The 23798-nt window shown below is 45.6% G+C and overlaps 1 protein-coding gene across 2 annotated transcripts in view; it reads right to left on the bottom strand.

The window, feature by feature from the left end:
* The window catches only part of PLXNC1 (plexin C1), a 138864-nt gene extending 116197 nt beyond the window's left edge, over positions 1 to 22667 (bottom strand). Inside the window, exons 1-2 of one of the 2 annotated variants that reach the window (XM_006197949.3) lie at positions 21221 to 22667; positions 1689 to 1826 (exon numbers count right to left, since the gene is read on the bottom strand). In XM_006197949.3, the coding sequence (XP_006198011.2) occupies positions 1689 to 1826; positions 21221 to 22279 (1197 nt within the window). In that variant the 5' untranslated portion in view covers positions 22280 to 22667. The remainder of the gene's footprint in view (positions 1 to 1688; positions 1827 to 21220) is intronic. The other variant, XM_072973227.1, reaches the window with a different exon arrangement.
* Between the last annotated feature and the right edge of the window lie 1131 nt (positions 22668 to 23798).

A 23798-nucleotide genomic window follows, 5' to 3' on the forward strand; every position in this document is an offset into this window, starting at 1 on the left:
AATATCCCAAATCCAAAGACATGATTGGTGAGGAGACCCAGTAAGGATTGATAGAAACTTCTTCTGCCGGGCTAATGGGTCCAATCAGCCTGACTAGGTTGGTGTAGCTAAGGATGTTGCCTCATGGCCCTAAGCAACTTGTATACAGTGACTGACGAGTATTTACCTTTCCCCAGGAAATAAAGCTAACACAACAGGAAAGATGATCAATGTATATTTTAAAAGAATGTGTATACAAACAACCCCCCTCCCATATGTTACTGGGTTTCCTCCAAAGAGAACAGATTATATCAAGTGTCTACCAGGCACTCAGTGTTGTATCAGGCTGTGGGAATTTCTGGCCCCCTTCTCCAGAAGCTTAAAATCAAGTTGGGAAGGCAGGACAAACACAAGTGAAAAGGTTAGGCATCAAAGCAAGACATTTGTAATGAGCTGAAAGAGTGGTACAGATAATGAGTATTTCAGGAGATGAGGGAGAAACGTGATCACACCAAGCTTAGGAGGCCTCAGAGAGGAGGTGGAGTTTGAGCTGAGCCAAAGCATAGATATACAAGATTCAGTACAGCGGAGGGAAAAAGAGAGCAATCCAGGAAGGGGTTACAGTGTGGACACAGGCATGGGAGCAGCACTGCACAGTGCACATTTGGAGAACAGCAAGCAAGGAGGTTTGGCTAGAGTGAGGGATACGTGCACAGAAGACAGAATTAGAGACCATCAGAAGGGAAGGGTCTCCTCGGCTGTCTAGTACAGTCTCGTCTTACAGATGAGGAAATGGAGGCTCAGAGAGGTTTGGGGATTCACCTCAAGTCACACAGCTAGTTATCCGTGAGAGATCAGCTGAGAAGACAAATCTGTTAGTATTAGTTTTGAATTGGAGCTGACAGTAAACTGGCTACAGAGAGGCAAAGGAGTATCGGCCTAGGGTGACAGAACAGTGCAGTTCCCAACCACGAATGCTGCTGGAGGCCGCAGGAGGTGCACGATAAAGGCTTACTGAAGAAACTGGTAAGTTTACTGCTACATCATTTCAGACAAGTCACGTGGTATCTCTGAGTTTTTCTCCTCCTCACTGCCCCTCCCCCAAGTGAATAAAAATCTCAACTTGACCTATGGTGGAACCACCCAGTGGAAAAAAATAGTCCTCAGAGATAAAAGTCGAGGGGAGTCTCAGAGGGTTTTAGATCCCTAACCTCTCGGTGGTGTGTGTGGGTATAAAGGGCAGAAAACAAAGCCCCTCTGTGGGTGGCAAGTGGGCTGGGGGGAAGGAACACCTGTTTTTTCCTTCTTTTCAGCCCTATAATCTCTCATTTCTTTGAAGTTGTGAGAAATCAGGTGCTTTGTGTATTTCCATTATAAAGGAGCTAGAACTGAAAGGTTAAAAGCCTCAGGAAGGTGAGCAGAGACAGGGGTTGGGGCCAGACCCCCATGTACCTCACCCGGCAGCTTCTGAGTAAGGAAGGGAACTATCTTGGCAGGTTCCCAGGAAGCAAGGGGGCTTGTACTTCCAGACATGGTTAGGGAGGTTATTACATCTAGATTTCCAGAAATTTCTTTCAGGCCATTTCTGGGGGTCTCTGAGCAGTTCACAAAGCAGTCTGGTATATAACCCACAAGCAATAAAAAATGAAATACAAAAATTAAAAAAGCACAAAATGGATCGACATTGAAGAAGGCACAGAGAAACCAACCTTAAGTAACTGGCCATCTCCAGTCCCCAAGAATACAACAGTCCTGTTCAGTACCACGGTGCCATAAACCGAAGTCAGGTCGGAATGGATCAAGGTAGATGAAGCGATTGGTTGGACTCTTTCAGGTTGCTCCCCTTCCTTCGGAACATGCACACAAACGCACAAATAAAAAAAAAAAAGATCATTTTTAACAGCAATAATTCTCAGGATGATGAAATGTTACTCTTGCCCACCTGGGAAGTAACCTACATGAGCCCCAAATACGTTTTCTCAGACAAGCCCCAGGAGCAACCTTTTATCCCCTTTATCTGCAGAATCACCACGCTTGCCCAACCCATAGAAAGCCATTTGTTTACTATGTATTAGCATGTATTGATTGCCAGCAGAGAGCTAGCCATCCATTTAACACTCCCCCAGCTGATATATGAAATCGCGTTCCACTTTATTGCCAAGAAAGAGCCCACTACAGAATTGGGATGGAGACAATCTCATACTTGGCTGTTTGCAGAATCATGCCACAATTTATTTTAGCTAGGGGACTGACTTCTGTGAGGTTAAACAAGCCATCTCCCAAGATGTGAAACGGATCATCCTATTGGGTGTGATGGCAGAGAGGAGGGATTCTGAACTTAAAAGAGGAGTGCACTGTGTTAACTCAAAGACAGAGTAATTAATTCAGAGGGTAAAGAGGGAAAGATAGAGTCATGGATCGTGGTTAAGACATAGCCACAAAGCTAAAGAGGAACCAAGCACAACGGCTCGACCTGGTGCCTATATTCTTGAAGAGGAAACGAAAGGCTTAACTCCCAACCCGAAGCCATTTGTATGGTCTCAGCCTCTGAGCTCATATAATCACATGCTCACTCCTGATCATTAAATAAAGCCCCTCTTTAAACCCAGAGCAGAGAGTGTTGTCGACCAAAATGTCTTTTTCTTTCTTGTTTAAAGGCATGAAGTACTTCATGCTGTTTCCTGCCTTCAACGACAGGAAACCGAGTTTGTTACACAAATCTCTGGAAGATACGGAGCTAGAAAGAGTCGTTGCCTTCTGTAGCTACTGAACACAGTGTGATAGCAGACTTTATCTGCCAGAGCTCAGTTCCCAACTGTACTAAGGTTTTCAAAGGCACATTTATGTTTCAGCCAATGGGGGAGCTGGCAAACTTCTGTGAGCATCACCACAACTCCTAGTGTCACTCTGTCTGGGGAGGGGGAGGTAGGCAGGAGGAGGCTAAGACTTATTAACTTCATTGTATTATTGCCGACAGTGTTTATGGCTTTCAATTTATGTCTTATTAAGTATTCATTATTTTTAAACCCACCAAGTTTCATTAACATCTAAACTAAATGGATTCATGGACTAAATTGATTTCTGAAGCCTTTAAAGTGCCATCTATATCTCTTTGTTGAAGTTGCACTGCAAGGAAAAGATAAGCAGCGAGGATTTCTCCAATGCCGTGATCTCTTTTCAAGGAAGATATGTCATAACCTAAGAGAAAGTGACTTATTTGCATAATATATTCCATAGTGAACTCAGTTTAAGAAGATTTTTAGAAAGCCCATTAGAGATTTTTTTTCCTGTTAAAAAATACTTTTCACACAATCAAGGAAGATGAGAAACAGTTCTGTTAAAATGAAGTTAAGAAAAAAAACCTGTGGGTCTAAGAATCAGAACAATAGATCACTGTTTAGATAAGGACACCTCGTGACTATGAACATAAGAAGAAAAATCGTATGACCTTTAGATTTAAAAAAAATTAAAATCACACCACACATCTTGCTTTAAAATAAAACCAGAATTGTTCAAACTTAAGATCAGCTGACCACACATCTTATTTTTATTAAATATTTGAGCATCCCAGAAGTGCTTAACTCAGAGAATTGGACATCATCTGTCTGGGCATCTGGGATGTTCTAAAGTCACTGTCTTTGGCTAGAGGACTCCATTCTCCCTCATCCCACGACTCAGAAAGAGTAATGACTGTGGATTGTTGATTATCCATCCACAAGGACCAAATGGGGCAGTGAACTCCCATATCTGGTATACAGTAGGTGCTTTATAACTGTAGCTATTCAGATTAGCCAAGAACCATGACATCACAGTTAGCCTTTGCCGAGGTGAGATGAGATCATCTGTTTGTGAAAGACGGGCTCCAAAAAAACTAGCAGTGGCTCAAAAGCTGAAAAGGAACAAGGAGAAAATTGCTTCTAAACTACTGTCCCATTCTCTCTAGTTATCCTTCCCTGACTTCTGACTATTTCTCAATAATTGCAGTTTTCCAAATTAAGTCCTAGATCAATAGCACAGGTAAGTAGTATAGCCATTAAATCAATGTTCCCAAACTTGAAAGCAGGTGGCGTAGAGCAAAGCACTTGGGACTAGGGGGTCAGAGAGGTTAGGTTTGCATTCCTAGTTGGTTCTCACCCACTGAGTGATCTTGGCAATTTATTGAACCCTGTTGGGGGTTGGCTTTCTTAGCTGTGAATAAGGTCAATGGTGCCTGATTGGCAGTGGTTATGAAGGAGAGATAATAATGATAGCAGTAATAGTAACATGTTGATACATGTTAGCTGGTATTATTATTAGTAACTTGCACTTACTATGTGCTACTTGGGGTATTTTATAATACTCCAACTAATAAGGCCAGCATAGGGTAGTGAGCTGCGCCTCCAGGCTTTGAATCCTGGCTCTGTCACTTTTTAACTAATTTTGTGCACGTTATTTCACCTCTCAGTTTCCTCTGCTATACAGTGGAACTGATGATAACAGCATTTATGCCACAGACTCGCCATGAGGACTGAATGGGTTAGGATACAAGCCTCAGTAGAGCTTAGAACAGTGTCTGGCACATAGTAACATGCAATTCACGTTTACTATCATTACCTTATTTAAAACACAAACAGTTGCTGCCACACTCATGGCAGTTTTTCCCACCTTCTTCTTTGCCACAAAGCCCTAATTTTGTTCAGTAGCAATGAACCCAAGCCTGGGGAAACCATGCTCAGTCTAACTCACACAGTAATCCCACTCCCCATTGCCTGGTACTTGCTTTCCTACCCCTTAGAGCTAGGGGTGGCCATGTGGTCCAGTCTGGGCCAGTGAGATGCAAGAACTCCCCTGGAGGGGCTTCTCAGAGTAAGTTTCCTCTTTGATAAGAGGAGGCTCTTGAGGAATGCCCATGTGGCCTCTTCCCTCACTTCCTTCCTTTGAAATGTGTGATGTGAGGCCATCCCTGCAGAGTGGCAGCAACCATTCTGCTTCTCGGACATTCAAGATAGAAGAGGAAAACCAACAGATAGGTGCAGGGGAAGGAAAAAAGACCCTGGGTTCTTGAGGACACTGCTGAGCACAGACTTCCAACCTTTAAACTTTTTACTAACAATAGATGTCACAGTTTAAGCAGCTGTTGATTAGGTTTTCTGTTACTTACAATCCAAAGCAAGTCCCTGTGTAAGAAATGAGAGTCACAGCTATTGTACGTGGCACTAGACTGGAGCTTTTCCTCTGCTACGAGGGACCAGGAACTATCCAAGTGCTTGCTCCTCAGAGGGGCCCTGGCCACAGTCAGGATTGTGTAGCCAACTACAAGAGTGAGTCTGGAAGTAAATAGGAAAGAGCGGGCTTGCACCTCACGTAAACCCCAAGGGCTGCTCTGGCTGAATGGAAATGGATTCTTTTGTGCTGGAAACGCACAGAGATGGACAGGTCTCTGTGAATGGAAAAAGGAACCCTTTGAATGGCTCTCTTTTGCTCATTTCAGCAAATGAAAACAAAAGAAAGACAGGCTCCAGAGAAACCTCCTCACAAAAGTGAAATTACTACCCAGGTTGCCAAGTAGAAAAAGGGGAGAAATAGTGCAGTGGGCCCCCTGTGTCCAGGGATTATTTTTAACTTTTTTTTTTTTTTTTTTGGCGTATTTTCTGCCTTGCCCTTCTCTCCCCTCAGGGCATAATCGCTAATGTTGCTCTCAGCCTATTCTGTCTAGTTTATTATGTGTAATTTATTTCTGAATCCCAGCCTCTGCTTGTTCTTCTGTGTGTAACAAGGTTAATGCCTTGTAATGATGCTTTTGCCAGTTCTGCCTTTCATGACAAAATCCAATCTTGATTTAGCTCTAAACCTTGTCTCCCCTTTGGGCTTTCTCGGTTCCCTCAGAGTTGTCACTCTGTTTCTCCTGCCTGCCATGTCTAACCACACGTCCCGCCTACACTTGAGCCCGCTCTCACAGAGGGAAACTTTTTTTTAGTTGGAGGGAAAAGCTACTTTGTCTCAAATGACGTTTGGGCTGAAAAAGAGAGCCTTGGGCTTGACACACCAAAGTGGATTCAAAGCTACTGGGAAGAGGTGAGCACTGATGTGTGTCAGAGTGTGTGTGTGAGTATACAAGGAACCATATCACATGTGGCTGTATTATGAGGGAACAGCTTCTCCTCCTGTAGCTCCTTTATACTATCTTTCATTGACTGCAGATCCCCTCCTGCCCAGTATGCAGTACACAACTCCAGGGGGCGCCAGCCCTGTATTCTAGGGTGTGAATGCCACTCTGAACTTAAGTAACATGTGGCTCTGCCTCTACCATCCAGAAGATGACCTGACTCAGCAAGGCTCACACAGGGCACTCACAGCCACGCTGGAGCTATTACGGGAACAGCTGTAGGAAATGTGCACAAAAGTGGGGCCTCGGGTGTTGGGGAGCCAGCAAGAATCGGGTCTTTGACCCCCAAGGTGCTAAAAGGACTCCCTTATTTGGGTTTTGCCTTAAAGGGCCAGGGCGAATCCCACCTGGGTGCCTAGGAACTTCTCACACACTGATAATCTGCATTTTGGGCAGTTGATTCTGCAGTCTGCTCCTCTTTGGCACACACTTCTTTGAAGCAGTTTCTTCATCATTTCCTATTACCTACCAAGGAGCCCACTTGCCATTAGAAAACCTCAGCAGGAGCCCTACACCCAAGTTCTGGCCCATTCAGTCCCTAACAGGCAGCTTGACTGGCAAGCCCCTGAACCTCAATAACCAAATCTATAAAATGGACCCAGTAATAACACATGCCCTGCCTATTAACATTGTTGTGAGGCCCAAATGAAATCATGTGCGAAAATAATTAGAAAACCATCTTTTACCAAGCCAGAGAACAGAAAGAATAACTATTCACCCAAGTTAGATGGTGGTTTTATTAGCCATTAAGGCTCCTGTCACTTTTCTTTATTCTTCTAGACTACAGCATTGATCAGGTTCTAAGTTTATGGTATCTCTCTGACCATCTGAAGGGAGAATTTACTTTGGGGACTCAAATAATCAAAAGGAAAAGTTCAACGTGAGCAGGTAGAATAAAGGGAAGTTTAGGGACATACCCGGGCAGCCTCTACACCAGGCAAGCGGGGTGGGTTGGGTGGGGGGAGCGTGCAATAGAGCCACAGGAAACATGTGAAGTGACAGAGTTTGTATTTTACATCCTCCCACATGCTCCACCTGCCTCCCTCCCTCTTAGGGTCCCAGTACTCCAGCCTCCCAGCCCTACCTACCACCAAAGTCCCATTCTCCAAGATTTATCCTTCCTTTTGCCTATTTACACCCCTATCCCCCATCTAAATCTCCATCCCTACTTGTGGCTCATTTCAGCCAATTACTTATGAAAAGACTCCTTAACTCAAGCAATTCACAAAAATATATGATTGGCTGATAGTGTAAAAAAAAAATGCATTTTCCTAAATTCTTAGAGTTGCGAGAGACTCAGTCCACCAATGTTTTTCCACAAGGAATCTACTGGTGTTCTAGAGGAGATATTTCTTCATTATGGGGACTGCCCTTTGTGATGTAGGACTTTTAGCATCCTTGATTACTGCCCATGAAATGCCACTGGCCGCCTGCATCATTTATACTATTGCAAAAACTCCCTCCCCCACATTTCTAAATACCCTCTAAATAAGTGGCATCATCTTCTTTGAGAACCAATGGAATCTATCACAAGGCTTCAGTTTCTGGAAAATGGTTATCCAGACACCTCTTCCCTCCCTCCTTCCTCGCTATCTTCTCCATCGTGGTGAATGGCACCACCAATCACCCTCAGTTTCTCTCTTTCCATCACTCTTCACATCCAATGCATGACAAATCTCAGCTAAACTTCCCAACAAACTCAAGTCTACCTTCTCCATCTCCATGGTCTCCACCCAGTTCAAACCCCCATCATCTTGTTCCTGATCTACTGCAAGAGCCTCCTGGTCTCTTTCAACCTACAATCTATTTTCCATCTAGTTGCCAGAGTAAGCCATTAAAATATACGACAGGCCATGATACTTCTTTGCCTAAAATTCTTCAACGGCTTTCAAAACTTAAAATTAAATCCAAATGCCTCTCCAAGTTCTACCTAATCAGCCTGCTTCTTCAGACTCATTGCTTATTCCATTCTCCTTTAATCTGCTTCAGTTCCCACAGTATCTTTCTCTCAAGACTCTTTAACATCAGTTGCCATCTTTCTGCCTCAGGGCCTTTGCACATGCTGTTCTTCTATCTCCCTTCTCTTCACTCTTTGTAGGCTTTTTCCCCCCTTTAATCTTTCGTGTTTCAAGTTCAGTGTTACCTTCTCAGGGACACATGACTATAGATCTTCCTATCCCTACCTCATAACACTCCATTTGTTTCCTTGAAAATAATTACATTGCTTAAATTTTTTTCATTCAATGTCTGTCTCCCCGGAGACTCTAAGCCCTACAATAGTTTATGTTATTCTACACTCTGAATGCAGCATATACCTCAGAATCTGGCATGCAGTAAGTTGTCAATAAACATTTATTGAATGAATGAATAAACACATGGATCAATGTTTGAATGCTTTTAGTCAATATCTCACCAGGCAATCTTGGTACATTGCTAAGTAAGTCTAATCATTTCAGAGTTCTTCCACTGAGCCAAAATTTGCCCCTGGTAAACACTGGGCCTTGGTTCTGCCTTGGGGAACAATACCAACCTACCTACTCCTACTACCATGTAGCTTGGCTTTCTCTAAATTGCTTATCTATAGCTCAATGACAGCTTGGAAGAGACAGTTTCTGGGTCTTTTGCCATCTCAGTCTATAGACAGTCTACAGACTCAGTGTACTTAAAATGAGGCTTTCAGAGGAAAACAAAATACTTTAGGTATTTTGGTATTCTCTAACGAAAGCAAAGAATAGTGGGACTGTTCTTTTCTCATGATTAGAACGGTATAATTTATGAACAAGGCCTTGCCTTGGACTAACTCTTGAAAGTAAAAACAACATAGTGGTAGCATGGAAGAGAAAGAACAAAAGATTTAGGGTAAAAAAAAAATGGGTTCAAGTTCAAGCTCTATTACTTAGGAGCTGTGAATCTCTAAGCAGTTATTTAACCTTTTTAAGGCATCTTTACCCACCCACCCACTCCATCCCATCCATTTAGGGAGCACTTGGCTCTTGGCCAAGTCCTTGACCTGTAAAATACCGATGGGACTAAACTCCCTATTGTCAAAATAAGCCAATCAAATGAGTTTTGAAATAAAATGTAACATTTTGTCACTGGTGCCTGAAACACACAGTAACTGAGTGAGTAGCTGGGTGGGGGCTCCACTGACATCCACAGTTCATGGCCAGAATTCATGGGATCCAGGAAAATGGATGAGAAAAACAAATCCTATTTCAGCGAACTCTAAATGATTTAATTTCACATCTCCTTTAATTATGAATTCAGGCCACAGTCATATTAACTGAACTTTTGACTTTGTCACTAAAAGAAATCAGATATTTTTGTAACATTTTATAGTTGTCCGAGGTATCTCAAAATATCGTTTGTGCTTATCTCTGCTTTGAAATTATTGTAGTTACCACTCCTAGATCTTGCTATTTAATGTGTTAAGATGTTTGCTCTATCTGAAATTGGAAAATACATTTTGATATATCTGTGTATCAACATAATTGGTTCATTTTGCAACTCTCTTTTTTTTTATTGTATGTGTTTAAAACCATTATTCTGAGGAGGGGTCTACAGGCTTCACCCAACACCCACAGCACAAGGGCTCCATAGAGTGAGGAACCCCTGGGTTAGGGGCACAGAGATGTTGCCAAGCACAGGAGGCTGATACAGGGTGACAACGCTCTGGGCTACCTCGCCCTCCTGCTGCCTTAGAGAAGCAAGGGCAGCACGAGGAATCCAATTTCTAAAACCAGTCCCTGATGGAGAAGGAGCCTCAGAAGGATGTCAATGCAGAATAATTAGGAGCAGCTGGTGTGTTAGAGAACGTACTTCTCAAGTGGACTCTTCCAAGACCATGTTGCGGGGCAGAAGGGACAGACCAGGATTCCAGCCTCATCTGTGAGGAAGTCTCAGGGAAGCAGCCTTCCCTCCAGGCTTCCTATAAACACAGCTCCAGGGACTTGGGAAGCTCTGATCGCACTGTGCGTCCCCTCAGCACATCTCCTCCACTAGAGGGAGAGGACCTTCTCTCCAGTTCAACGAAGATTTATTGAGGGCCCACCGTGCATTAAATGGCATTATGGATGCCTGGGAAACAAGGATGAGACACGCCTGGCCACGCCCCTCAAGGCACTTACAGCCCCAACAGCACCATGTTGAGCCCAACACAAGGCCTGACACATGGCAGGCCCTCCACAAAGGCTGACCAGTTCCTCACTTCATTGCCAACTGCTTGCTTAGTTGTTCTTTCTGGCTGTTCCAAACGTATCTAAAAAGCAATAAAAATTAAACTAACTGGTCACCAACACCTCTCAATTCTATGTCTTAAAAGCCTATTTCATCTAATCCCTCCTCTCCACCCTTACTGCCGCCCCCCAGTTCAGGTCTCCAACATCCCTGAGTTGGATGATTGTCACCCATGGGATCCAGTTGTTTCTCTCCACGTTCGTTGTGGCCACCACTCTAACTCAAAGTGCCATTATTTCTACTTCAGAGCCTCCTGCAAGTTTCCTGACTCCTCTGAGGCCAAGTTTCATCCATTCCCGACAGGGTAACCACTATTTAGGAATTCAAATCCAGTCATTTCACTTCCTTTCAAAGGCCCTTCTAAGCTTTGAGGAAAAAAATATACATCTCCTTCCCACAGCCTGCAAAGGCCTACAAGACTGGCTGCTGCTTCTTTCCCCAACCTCCTCTCCTAATATTCTCCCGTCTCCCCCACCTTCCCCGGCCCTGATCCTATCAAATTACCCACTTCCCTAAACTCAACTGCACTGGCCTTTGTTCTTCAAAATGACCAAGTCATTTCCCCTTTTGAGGCTCTGCTCCCCAGTCTGCTTGGAGTGCTCACTTCCCAGCTCTCCATGGGGATGTCTGCAACCATCCTTTCTCATCTTCTTGGTGTCAATGCAACCTTCCCCAACACCTCAACTAACTAACACAGATGTTACATCCTCTTATTTCCTCCATAGCCCCAATCTGAGCCTGTGCCTCAGTTTCCTTACTTGTAAAATGGAATTAATGGCACTACCCATCACTTAAGACTATGGTGAGGATTCAGGGCATTACCATTGGGAAAGTGTTTCCTTAGAATACTTAATGCAAAGCAGCTGCTCTAGAAGTGCCAGCTATCATTTCAATATGGAAATAACTTCCTTTGCTACATATTTTATTGTCGACTCTATTTACTACTGATGGAAATATTTTCACACAGTGCTTGGCACATAAAAGGAACTCAAGAAGTATTTGTGACCAAGGAAGTGAAAGATTTATATGCAGAGAACTACCAAACACTAAGGAAATTAAAGATGACTTAAAGAAATGGAAAAATATCCCATGCTCTTGGATTGGAAGAATTAATACAGTTAAAATAGCCATACTACTCAAAGCAATCTACAGATTGAATGTGATCCCTATCAAATTACCCAGGACATTTTTCACAGAACTAGAATAATCCTAAAATTTATATGGAATCACAAAAGACCCAGAATTGCCAAAGCATAACTGAAGAAGAAGAATGATGCTGGAGAAATAACCCTCCCAGACTTCAGACAATACTACACAGCTACAAGAATCAAAACAGCATAATATTGGTACAAAAACAGACATGGATCAATGGAAGAGAATAGAGAGTCCAGAAATAAATCCAAAAACTTTTGGTCAATTAATCTTTGACAAAGGAAGCAAGAACAAACAATGGAGTAAAGACAGTCTCTTCAGCAAATGGTGTTGGGAAAAATGGACAGCTGCATGTAAATCAATGATGTTAGAACACTCCCTCACACCACACATAAAAATAAACTCAAAATGGCTTAAAGACTTAAACATAAGACAAGACACTATAAACCTCTTAGAAGAAAACATAGGCAAAACATTATCCAACATAAATCTCAGCAATGTTCTCCTAGCACAATCTACCTAGGCAATAGAAATAAAAGCAACAATAAACAAATGGGACCTAATTAAACTTAAAAGCTTTTGCACAGCAAAGAAAACCATAAGCAAAACTAAAAGACAACCTACAGAATGGGAGAAAGTATTTGTAAAAGATGAGACAGACAAAAGCTTATTTCTAGAATATACAAACTGCTCATACAACTTAATAAGAAAAAAACAAACAACCCAATCCAAAAATGGACAGAAGACCTAAACAAGCAATTTTCCGATGCAGACATACAAATGGCCAATAGGCACGTGGAAAAACGCTCAGTATGGCTAATTATCAAAGAAATGCAAATCAAAACTATAATGAGTTATCACCTCACACCAGTCAGAATGACCAACACTTAAAAAGTCCACGAATGATAAATGCTGGAGAGGGTGTGCAGACAAGGGAACCCTCCTACACTGCTGGTGGAAATGTAGTATGGTGCAGCCATTATGGAAAACAGTATGGAGATTTCTCAAAAAACTAAAAATAGACTTACTTTATGATCCAGCAATCCCATTCCTGGGCATATATCTAGAGGGAACCTTAATTCAAAAAGACACATAGACCCCAATGTTCATAGCAGCACTATTTACAATAGCCAAGGCATGGAAACAACCTAAATGTCCATTGACAGATGATTGGATAAAGAAGTTATGGTATATTTATACAACGGAATACTACTCAGCCATAAAAAATAAAATAATGCCATTTGCAGCAACATGGATGGACCTGGAGAATGTCATTCGAAGTGAAGTAAGCCAGAAAAAGAAAAATACCATATGATACTCATATGTGGAATCTTAAAAAGAAAAAAAGAGACACAAACTTAATTACAAAACAGAAACAGACTTACACAGAAAACACACTTATGGTTACTGGGGTGGGGGAAAAGGGTGAGAAAGGATAAATTAGGAGCTTGAGATCTGCAGATACTAACTAATTACATAAAATAGATAAACAACAAGTTTATAATGTATAGCACAGGGAACTATATTCAATATCTTGTAGTAACTTACAGTGAAAAAGAATATGAAAACAAATATATGTATGTTCCTGTATGACTGAAGCATTATGCTGTACACCAGAAATTCATACATTATAAACTGACTGTACTTCAATAAAAGTATATTAAAAAAAGTATTTGTGTGTACCAGTGATTATCCTGATCAGTTGTTTGGCCTCTCATCTTGCCTCATCCGTTCTGAGTGATTTCTCTAGAACACAGTTGGATCATGCCTGCTTTGAGCCCTACTGTTAACCACTATCAGCCATAAGCCATGGTTTTCACACCCTGCTCAGCAGAATCCTAAAAGTTCCTTTGAGATGCTTCAGGGACAGGCATGGGTGAGGATGGGGTGAGTTGCAGGATGCTGGGAACCTCCCAACCCCAGCTTCACCCCGAGTCCCAGCACTTGGCAACAGCATCACCCAGAACAGCAGGTCAATGATGATTTGTTAACATACTGGGAGCTTCTGGTTAAGATTTATTTTAAAGATCAGGTTTGGAAAGTCTGAAAACGACTGACCATCAGGATAAAATCCAGCTACCTCTGCCATTCTCATTAAACCCTTCGCCATCTGGCCCTGCACACTTGTTTCTGGACACCCCGAAGCCAGGGTGGGTTACCTGCAGTTCATCAGCTCATTCAACTTCCTGCTTGTGCACAAGCTGTGCCCTCTCTCTGGAACTCCCTCCCTTGCCTTCTTCACTGGACTTCAAGCTGTGGCTCCAGCAGCACATCTGAAGCCTCCCAGGTCCTCCTACGCTGAGCCTGATGCTCCTTCTTGGGGCTTAAATGGAATCTTTTTGCTACATCTCATATGACATCTTCCAGCACAAAGGTTTTACTCTCACCCTTTCTGTAACAGCAGGGGTCAGCAAACTACCAGCTGTGGGCCAAATCTAGCCTGCTGCCTGTTATTTTGAATGGCCCCCCAATCTAAGAATAGTTTCTACATTTTTAAATGGTTGAAAAATAAATCAAGAGAAGAATATTTTATAACAAGTGAAAATTATACAGGAAATTCAGATCCTGTGTCCACAAAATTTTATTGGAACATCACTGTGCTGGTTCATTTATCTATTGCCTATAGTTCCTTTCACACTTCAGTAGCAGAGTTGAGCAACGGCAACAGACTCTATGTGGCCTGCACAGCCTGAGATATTGATGATCTGACATTTACAGAAAAATTCTGCTGACTTTTGCATAAAAGCATTGGTGGAGTGGGGATTGCTGGAGTCAAATCTCCCTCATCACTCCTCTGAGGAGAGCCCTCCATGTAACTATTGAGTAAACAGTCAAACCCATATGAGAATCAACTACAGAAACTGTGAAACATACGTCACAATTCTGTTAGGTTTTGAGACAGTATGTAAGTTAGTTTTAATTTTTTATCTTGATGAAAATGCTAAGAAAAACTATGAGCACAAGTGATTAAAATCTTACTACTACCATTCCCCTGCTCCCACAAACAGGTTAGACCCATGGTGCCTATAAATTGTTTCCCAGCAGACTTTGGGATTTCTGAGAGCAGGTCTCAGTGTTCATCAGTGAAGTGCCACCATATGTTCAAGGAAGACAGAGGTAATCAAGAAGCTTGAAGTGAGGTAAAGATGGTACCATGCTATTGTGGTCAACACAGTGGTCAACACAGTGGTCACGGTGTAGCTTTTCTATTATTCCATTCCACTCCAAGGGAATCTGCCCACACCACTTACTGGGGACCATCATGGTCTTCCTTCTTCTGATTGGACCAGGGGTCAGTACCTGACCCAAGGGCAACAAATCCCTACCTTGAACTAGGGCTCATCATCTGGAGTGAAGAGATGAGTTGGTTCCCATTCTATCTCTTTCCTGGCAATTTGAACTAAATAAAGTAGAAAATTGTTGCCAGCTGGTAGCAGATGCAGATGGTTAAATGCTGCTGAGAGGTAGAGTGGGGATCAAGTCAGGCTGAAGCACATTCAGGTGGAGGCGGTGAAGGGCAGACGTTTGAGGGAGCAAAGGTAGCCATTTGGTAGCAGGATGGAGGGAAGCAGCCAGGCTGTCATGGTGATAATGAAACCTCAGAATGAGCATCCATCACACTTCTTGCTGCTGAGCGCCTTCCAGCTGCCTTGAGTCCAGAACCTCCTCCCAACTCTGTATCAGAGAGCCCCATCCTAAAATTATTAATAATCATGATGGTGATAACAGTAAATACATAGCATTTACTAAAGGTCAAGTAGTGTTCATCTTATACATAGTAACTCCTTAATCCAGACCAAATTCCCAAAAGCAAATAGGGTTCCCATTTATAGATAAAGAAACTAAGGCACAGAAAGGTTAAATAATTTGTCCAAGGTCACACAACTGGAAAGCGGCAGCTTTGGTGCCGCTGACCTGGCCCCAGAGTCTGTGCGTGTAGCCACTGCACACTGCACAGCACTGCTCCTATCCCTAGATTTCCATGTAATTCCACGTGTTCCTATCCACTGAATTCCCCATCACCTTGTTTGAGCTTGTTTATGTAGATCTCTGTTTTGTGCCACCAACTGTGCCTGATTAGGATAGAAATTGGTATCAGGTTTGACGTTGTAAAGAGTAGACCCTTGGAGAGAATTTTGGTGTGGGACTGGTTCTGATATGCAGCAGAGTGGAAGACTCTAGAACTCTCCCCCCACATCCTGGAAGGAAACACAAATAGACTGTTGTATGCAAGAGTGAAGGAGCTAATTAAACTATGACCTACAGGTTCTTGAGACTCAAATTTTAAGCTCAAAAATGGTGACACTTTAGAAGTTTTCCTAGGTATCTCCTTTGAGCAATTAGAGGAAAGTAAGGAATATGTGGGTGGTGGAATGAATTGGTTACTTTATTTAACCCTGAGTAAAGCTACAATGAAAAAAAGGGACAAGTCTTATCCCAGGTACCTCAGCTGCAATACAAGGAAAATTCTGTTGCCTTACAGCAGTGGTTCTAAAATCTGAATCGTATTAGAATCAGCTTGAGAGCCTATTAAAACACAGCTTCCTACCCCCCACTCTCAGAGTTTCTGATTTAGGAAGTCTGATGTGGGGCCCAGGAATCTGCATTTCTAGCAAATTCCCAGATGATGCTGATGCTACTGGTCTAAAGACTACACTTTGAGAACCACAGTCCTACAGCATAAAGCCCTTTCCTCTTGGCACTGAAAGGCATAATCACTCAAATCACTCACATTAATAACTTATACCATAGAAGTTCCAACCATGCTGAGTTTCTAAATTCAAAGTTAACTCCCAGATTGGCAAGACCAGAAGCCTGGCTAGTCCAGTGAATGGAGACTTATGGGAAGAGCTAGAGAAGTGGAGGATGCCAGACAGCATAAGACTAGGAAAAAGAGAGGCCCCAACACATCAGACCTTAGACAGTGGTTAAGGGAGTATAAGGTGGCCAGATTCAGGAAAGTGTTGCTGCTAAGTATAGAAAACATTTCCAACACGATCCTCCAACTGCATTCATTTATTAATTCAACAGATATGATTCTTAAACTATTCTTAACATACTATGCTAGGTACTCTGGGTTCAACAGAGAACAAAATGTTACAAGGTTCCTGACCTTCTGGGACTTATATTTTAATTGTGGCCACTAATAAAGACAAGAGTGCCAGTAAGCCAGACTTAGGATTTAAATCTCTGGATTTAGTTTATGAGCTAGGTTGTATCCACGAATGAAAACCAGGAGCAGTCTTTCAAGTTCCCATGGTTCTTTCTGAGGTTGTTTATAAGCCCGCATACAAAGAGTGCCAATACTGTCCACAAATTGACAACTGAGGAACTACAACCCTCCCAGAGTCTGAACTTCAGGTATTCAAATATGCAGACCCAGAAACTCAGTTCACACTCAAGGATTCTCTGTTCTATTGCCTTATGTCCACAAATAGCTGATCTCATCAGAGCAGTCACAAGAGCCTAGATTGCTCCATGCAGGACAGGACTGACACCAGAACCCAATGTTTGTGGTGCTGGACTGTCCACGGCAGTGTGTTAAAAGCTCAGGTCCTCAAGAGAGACCATTCAGGTTCTAAATCATCTGCCCTTCACCAGTTGTGAAGCCTAACCCAAGCTCTCTAGGTCTCCATCTCTCATCATAAAATCATAATAGTAACTACTGTCCTTGCCCCATACGGTGAGTATGAGAATCAACCAAAAATAAGGCACATAAAGTGCTTAGCACAAAGCCTGCCATCATAACTATCCAGTAGCAGTACCTATGATTGCTTTTCCCCACTTTCTAAGTGGGTGTTGAGGTTTTTAAATCCCCCATTGCATATCAGATATATGAATGAGGGTAAAATTCATCATCTAGTCTAGAGACTGCAAAGTGGCTAGACAGGGTCGTAACAGAAATTAAAGGAGAAATAAACAACACAGGAAAACTGCGGATTTTGAGGTCAACAAGGCTGCACTGCCGAGTGGTCCAGGGACGTCACTTCTGCACACAGTGGTGAGAAGTGTCTTGGCTTACTGTCTGTTGGAGAGCATGTGAGTGTTCTGTGGTTGTCTGCATGACAGTTAAATTATGTCAGGCTTTGGGATTATGTGAGTGAGGAAGAAGGGGGTGTGTCTCCCCACAAGGGATAGAATGAACTAGAAGAATCAGTCCTATTGGCCAACACAGTAAGAAAATACACCACTTTCCATGTCTACAGAGAGGGTGGCCACCATGTTTAAAACAAAAGCAACCCCAGGACCCAACTATGGCAGCCAAACAGTCTGGAACAGTAGGACTTCAAAACTCAAATACACACCCTTTTCTACCAGCGTATTGGTATGCCAACAGCAGCAGGAGTTCAGAGATAAGAGAAAGTTAAATTAACTTGACCATAGTTTACAACATACATTTTTTATGTTAACCTAGCACATAGATATGGTATGGAACAGAATGAAAAAAAATCACATTAAGTTTTAAAACACACTTCAAGGGGCACCCTCTAGTCTCAACCCCACATCCTAGGGGAGGTTGGATGCTGCCTCTAATTAGAGGACTTTGAAGGGAAAGTTTGAGAAGCACCAGAGTGCTGGAAAGAATACAGAAGTAGATATTGCGAGACCTGGGTTTAAGCGGGAGGCTCTGATGCTCACTTGCTATCTTGAGCAAGTTCCTTAACTGATCTCGAGCTTCCTCATAAGGTACATAGGAATCTTCCTCATAGAATCAACCTTAGACTTGATGAGGGGCTTAAAAGAAATAAAATATGGGGAAGTGCCATACAAATATTTGTTAGGGTTATCATGGAAGGGCTATAGAAATTGGCTGCCTTGGCACTTCTGCAGGCTGAAGCTAACCTGCTATAGTTGTGGAAAGGGATTCAAAGTTGGAGGCAAGACAAAAAAAGTAATGGTCCAGTGTGTGAACGGCTGAGTGCACACTCACTGCACAAGCATCTCATAAATTAATCCTTAGCAGGAGACGCTGAAGGGAAGAGAATCAGCCGTCAAAAGATAAGAGAACCAAGAAATGAGAAAACACAACCCAGTCACTCCTGTCACTCTACTATGCGTGGCTGACTGAAGATGGAAAATAAGAGACAATCACCCAGTAGGAGCAGAAGGCAAGCAAATCTAGCCCCTTGTGCCTTGCTGCCTGTGAATTACTGTTAAAATCACTGTGTCTGCTCTGAAGGAATCACTGTAAACATCTACTGAGACTCCCTCTAGAGTGTTTCAAGTTTTGTCTCCTGTTTTAGGCACTTATAATTCAGCATTCTTTTCCCGAAACACTGAAAACCTGAAAATAAAATGCAGAACACAATCAAATGACATCATTGTTCTGAGAGACAACAGGGGCACACTGATCCCATAACCCCATTAAATGGGGTTGCCACCTGCTATTGTCCTTTCAGTGACAAAATCAGTGGCACCCAGCATAGAGCGCTGTGTACACTAGCAGGCATCAAACAAATATTTGTTGAAGTATCTTATCTATCTATTTAATAGGTTAGAAAACTGTCAGCTTTTTTCATCAGAATGACCTTTTTTTTCCCCCAAACCCCTTGAAATTCAATTCCATTACAGCTTTTTAATGCATACGAGCAGTAAGGAATTTACTTAAATGAAAAAAAAAATGCAAAACGCCAAGCTCCCACCTGTGCAGCCATGATACACTATTGTTTGAACCAGAGTATATTATTTAACTTGGAAGACAAGCTCAGGGGGTAGAGACCCTGTCTCTCAGAATACACAGCTCTGAGCACACTGGGAGTTCTCAATAAACAACAGCAGCAAGAAATGCTGTGGAGCAACCTAAGTTAATTATTTATTTTTCCAATTCCAGATTTTTAGCAGCATGTGTTTGTCCCTTCTTTGATTGACCAATGGGCAGCTAGCTCCCAGGAGCTCCCTGTGAGTATGATAAACAGCTCTCTGACCTTCCCTTCCCCTCATCCCAGTGAAAGTAGGAACACCTGATTGAGCCATAACGTGGCTCCTGAGTGCATTCAGGGTGCCTGCTGGGTTTGAAAGGCAACTAAGTCCTCCAGGATGCAAGGGGTAGAGAGAGAGGCAGTCAAGAGAAATGTTTTGGCTCCACACATCTACACAGCTGTCAGATGGCAAAGCTTGGACTTCTACTGTTATCACCTGCTGCGGGCCTCCAAGCTGTCTCGTCATTAACCACAGAGACCAAGTATACCTCAAACTCGACACAAAGTAATATATGGAGGTACTCTCAAGTCTTTCAGCCGAGAAGTCAAAGGCAACGATTTTTTGCCAAACTTAAACTATCAGATAATACAGAGCTCATGAAGACAGGTATTAAATATTAAATTGTACTTGTATAGCAAGATGAACACATTTAGCAGGATGTGTTATTCATGCTTTAACATAATTATATTAGTAACTAAATGAAGGCCTTATGTGTGTGCCCCAGCACACAACTGATGAGCAAGGAGAAAGAAACAAATGATCATTCTAAGGGGCCTTGCAAAAGATCTGTTTTTTCTTTCTGGATAATAGGGCTAATATTTGGTAAGATGTGCTCTGGGTGTGAAGGGGAGTGGGGGTGTCTTTTCATATACTTATAAATATACCTTAAAGCCAACATCCCCTCTATGCTTACACAACAAATGTACCAACACAACACATTTTTCCAAGTGGAGACTTCTCCCCCTTCCTCTCTGATGTATTTTATACCAAAACAATGGCAACACCTGTAGCCGTTAATTTCTGCTCTTTGATTTCTGTCCAGTTATAAAGGAGGCACTCAGCAGGCTCCCCTCTCAGGAGCCATATGTAGAGTTGATGTGCCAGCAGCCTTGGAAGGAAAACCGCCCCAGAGTAGTGCACAATGGCTCCGTAATCCCCATCAACTGGACCCTCTTGAACCGCCGCTTTATTTTCCAGTCAAAGAAATGCCAATCTCAAGAGTCAAGCTGTGGCTGCCCTGGGAACCCAGGGGGAACCTCTGCCGTTTGCCTGGTTGGGTGGTGCCTCTGGGCCCCATGAACCAGCAATCTGGAGCCCAGAAACTGCCTGTAGCACTCCCAACACTTTCTCTTGCTCTCCCCTCCAGGGTTAAGCTTTTACTCACAAAGCCACCTCCACCTCTCCAGCCTCTCCCCTCAGCTGGCGACCACAACGATACCCTCAGCAGAGCCACAGCCCCGCCCCCTTGCACTGGGTCACGCTCAGGGTTCTGTTCCCTCAAGCCTGAGCCTCTGTTCCAGGGTAGCACTGGCCCACGATGAGCAGGCTACCAACCCTTCAGACCACATCACACGTGAAGAGGGGTAGAAAGGCTGGGGTGTGGCAAGTCTTTTAGGTTCGATGGCTTCTCTGCCTAGGGCACTGAGTTTGGTAACCCTGTTGAGGAAAAAGGTCAAAGCCACAAGCCAACCAAGACCACACACCTGGGGGAGCGACCAGAGGCTCCCTGGAGAGGCTCAAACCCAAACAAGCGTCCACGTTTGTACAGAGAACGATGACAGTGGGATGCAATCACTAGAGTTTTGAGCTTAACTCCTACCCTTTCCACCTTCCTTTTTACACTCCCTTTGCGGGCCTCTGGCCGTGCTTTAGAGTAGCCCGAGGTCTCAGAGACCGTCGGGCGGCCACAGGGACCTGACAAATATCAACCCGGTCTCCCTCCCCACTACCTTCCCGGCGGCCCCGCAGCAGGAGCGCTCCCCGCAGCATTCCGGTGGCAGGACTTACGCAGTGGTTCTCGGCCTGGAAGTCCCAGCTGCAGCTCTTGGTGCGCGCCTGGATCTCACTCATCCTGAAAAGGCAGAGTGCCGTGGTGGCGGGGGAGCGCCTCTCCTGGCCCTCCCCAGTGGCCGCGCTGAATACGCCCGCCCAGACGTCCAGGGCCTCCACCAGGCTGGAGGAGAGCAGCAGGCGGCGGCCGTCGGGGTGGCCGTGGCCGCAGTCCAAGGCCGCCTGGCCCTGGAACAGCACCTCAGAGCTCTTAGCGATGCGCGCCATGCTGGGCCAGCCCGTGGCGGCTCCGCTTGTGTAGTTGTAGGGGTAGTAGGGAAAGTAGACGCTGCCGTTCCAGAGAAAGGCGTCCACGAAGTGCAGGCTGCCCCCGCCCTCGCGAAGCTTGAGGCGTCCCATCTCCTCCGTGGCCAGGCTGCGCCCCTCCGTGTTCTTGAGCGCGATGGCCGTGTCGCGGTCGGAGGCCGCCGGATTGCAGCGGTTCGCCGTCTCGGGCTCAGGCAGCACATAGGTGGCGGCCACCGCCAGGTACCAGCGGTTCTGGGAGCCCACGCGGTACACCACGCCGGCCGTCGAGCCCTGCGGGTGACACGATACCACTTCGGTGCCGCTGCGCAAGGAGCTGCGACTCAGATTGCCCAGGGGTCGCACCTCACAGGCGCCACGATCGAAGGTCCAGCCAGTGAGCAGCAGCCCCCCGAGGTCGGCCGCCCCCTCGCGGTAGGGCAGCAGCAGTTTGCTGAAGCTGCTCCCCGGCCGGGGCCGCACGGGGGGCGTCAGCGAGACGGGCTCCGTGCAGTTACCCGCTTGGTCCCGATACAGGCGCGAGAGCCTGTGCTCCAGGCTGTAGTCCAGCTGGTCCAGGCAGCTGCCGCTCGCCACGAACACGCCGTCCGCCCGGCTTGCTGCGATGGCTCCGATGGCTTGCTCCGACCGCCACACGGGCTCGTCCGCGCCCCGGCCGGGCGCCACGAGCGCCAGCAGATAGGCAAGCAGGGGCAGCGGCGCGGTGGGGCGCGGGGGACGCGGCGGTGCCTTCCTCCGGGAGACCTCCATGGGGCTGCGGGGGCCGCCCCCGGGCAGGGCGCGCGGCAGCGGCGGCGGCTTAGGCGCGCGGCGACGGAGACGCGGGCGGCGGCGGCGGCGGCTCCTGCGCGCGCTCGGGCTCCCGCGGCCGCCTCATCCCCGCGGCTCGCCCGGGAAGGAGAGCGGGGAGGGCGGCGCGCGGCGGGCTCGCTCCGGCAGCCTGTGTAGCAGCGGCGGCGGCAAGCCCTGCGCGCTCCGGCGCCGCTTCCTCCTAGCCCTCCTTCTCCGGAGAGTTCCTCTGTGCAGCGCTGGCGCTCGCGGGGAGGCGCGGAAGGGAAGGGAGGGGACGGGCGGAGGGGAGCGAGGCAGGCGGGGAGGGCTGGAGAGGTTGGGTGCGCTTGTGCGTTTCACTTTTCCATTGTGAAAGTGGGATGCAACTGGCCCCCTTCCTCATCCTCTTCCTCATCCGCCCTCCGCCTCCTGGCCGCCCGCCCTCCCTCCCTCCCTCCACGCCCATCTCCCCTCCCCTCTTGATTCGGTGAGATAGGGAGGAGGGAGGTCTCGTAATTTGGGTTACTGTGTAGGTGGCCTCTTTCATCTATTCATAACAAAGCTGAGCCGCCTGCCGCTGCCGCCACGGCCGCCACCATCGCCTCTTGGCTCGCCCGGGACTCCCGGGGCGCGCTAACAGTGCACCGAGCTGGCTCCCGCGCCTGTCCGCCCGCGGGGCTGCTCCAACGCTGGGTTTTGTTTACGAGAGCAGCGTGGGGGATACGCAAGGCTCACTGAACTAGGACCCAGGGCGTCAAAAGGTTGCAGCTGAGGCTCTAGGCTCGAACCAGTGGGAGGCTGTGCGGGCGGCTGACAGGTGTGGAGAGCCAGGAGGGAGGCCCTGGGGAGGAGCGCGGGAGACGTGGACGCGCCGGAGGCTCAAGGCACCGAGGCGCGCTTGTGCCAGGGGGTGGGTTTCCCCGGGTTAGAGGAGTGCGGTGGAGGAAAGGCAGGCGCCAAGATTCTGGTTCTGGACAATCCCTGGGGCCAGAGCTCCCATATTTGAAAAGGTTCTCTCATCTCCCTTGGCAACGGAGTCTCAGGCTCTCCAACCTAGCGCTTAGAAAGTTCTACTCATCATCTAACCTGAATGATAGTGGCTAACATTTATCGAGCACTTACTGCCAGCTGGGTCCTGTTCTAAATTCACTACATAGATTAAGACTCAATTAATGTCCATAACAACCCTATTAGTTAGTGATTGTTATCTCCCCATTTCCTAGCGAGGAGAATGGTCATGCAGAGGTTTTGGAACTTGCCAGATTCCTACTGCTGGTAAACAACAGAAATGAGACTCGAATTCAAATTTAACCCCAGGGTCACTTACACCTCCCCCTGTAGCCAAGTGCCACCTGTGCTTTTTACAATAATACTTGGAGGTCATTCTCAGCAGGTGAGACTGAGAAGTTCCCCGAGTTAATTGTTCCAGCCTACCTACCCTCCCAGCCCAGCCTTCTAATCTTAGAGCCAGGTCTCCTTATTTCCCGAGAGTCTCTGT

Source organism: Vicugna pacos, chromosome 12 (assembly GCF_048564905.1).
Source record: "Vicugna pacos chromosome 12, VicPac4, whole genome shotgun sequence".
In the NCBI taxonomy this organism is placed as follows: Eukaryota; Metazoa; Chordata; class Mammalia; order Artiodactyla; family Camelidae; genus Vicugna; species Vicugna pacos.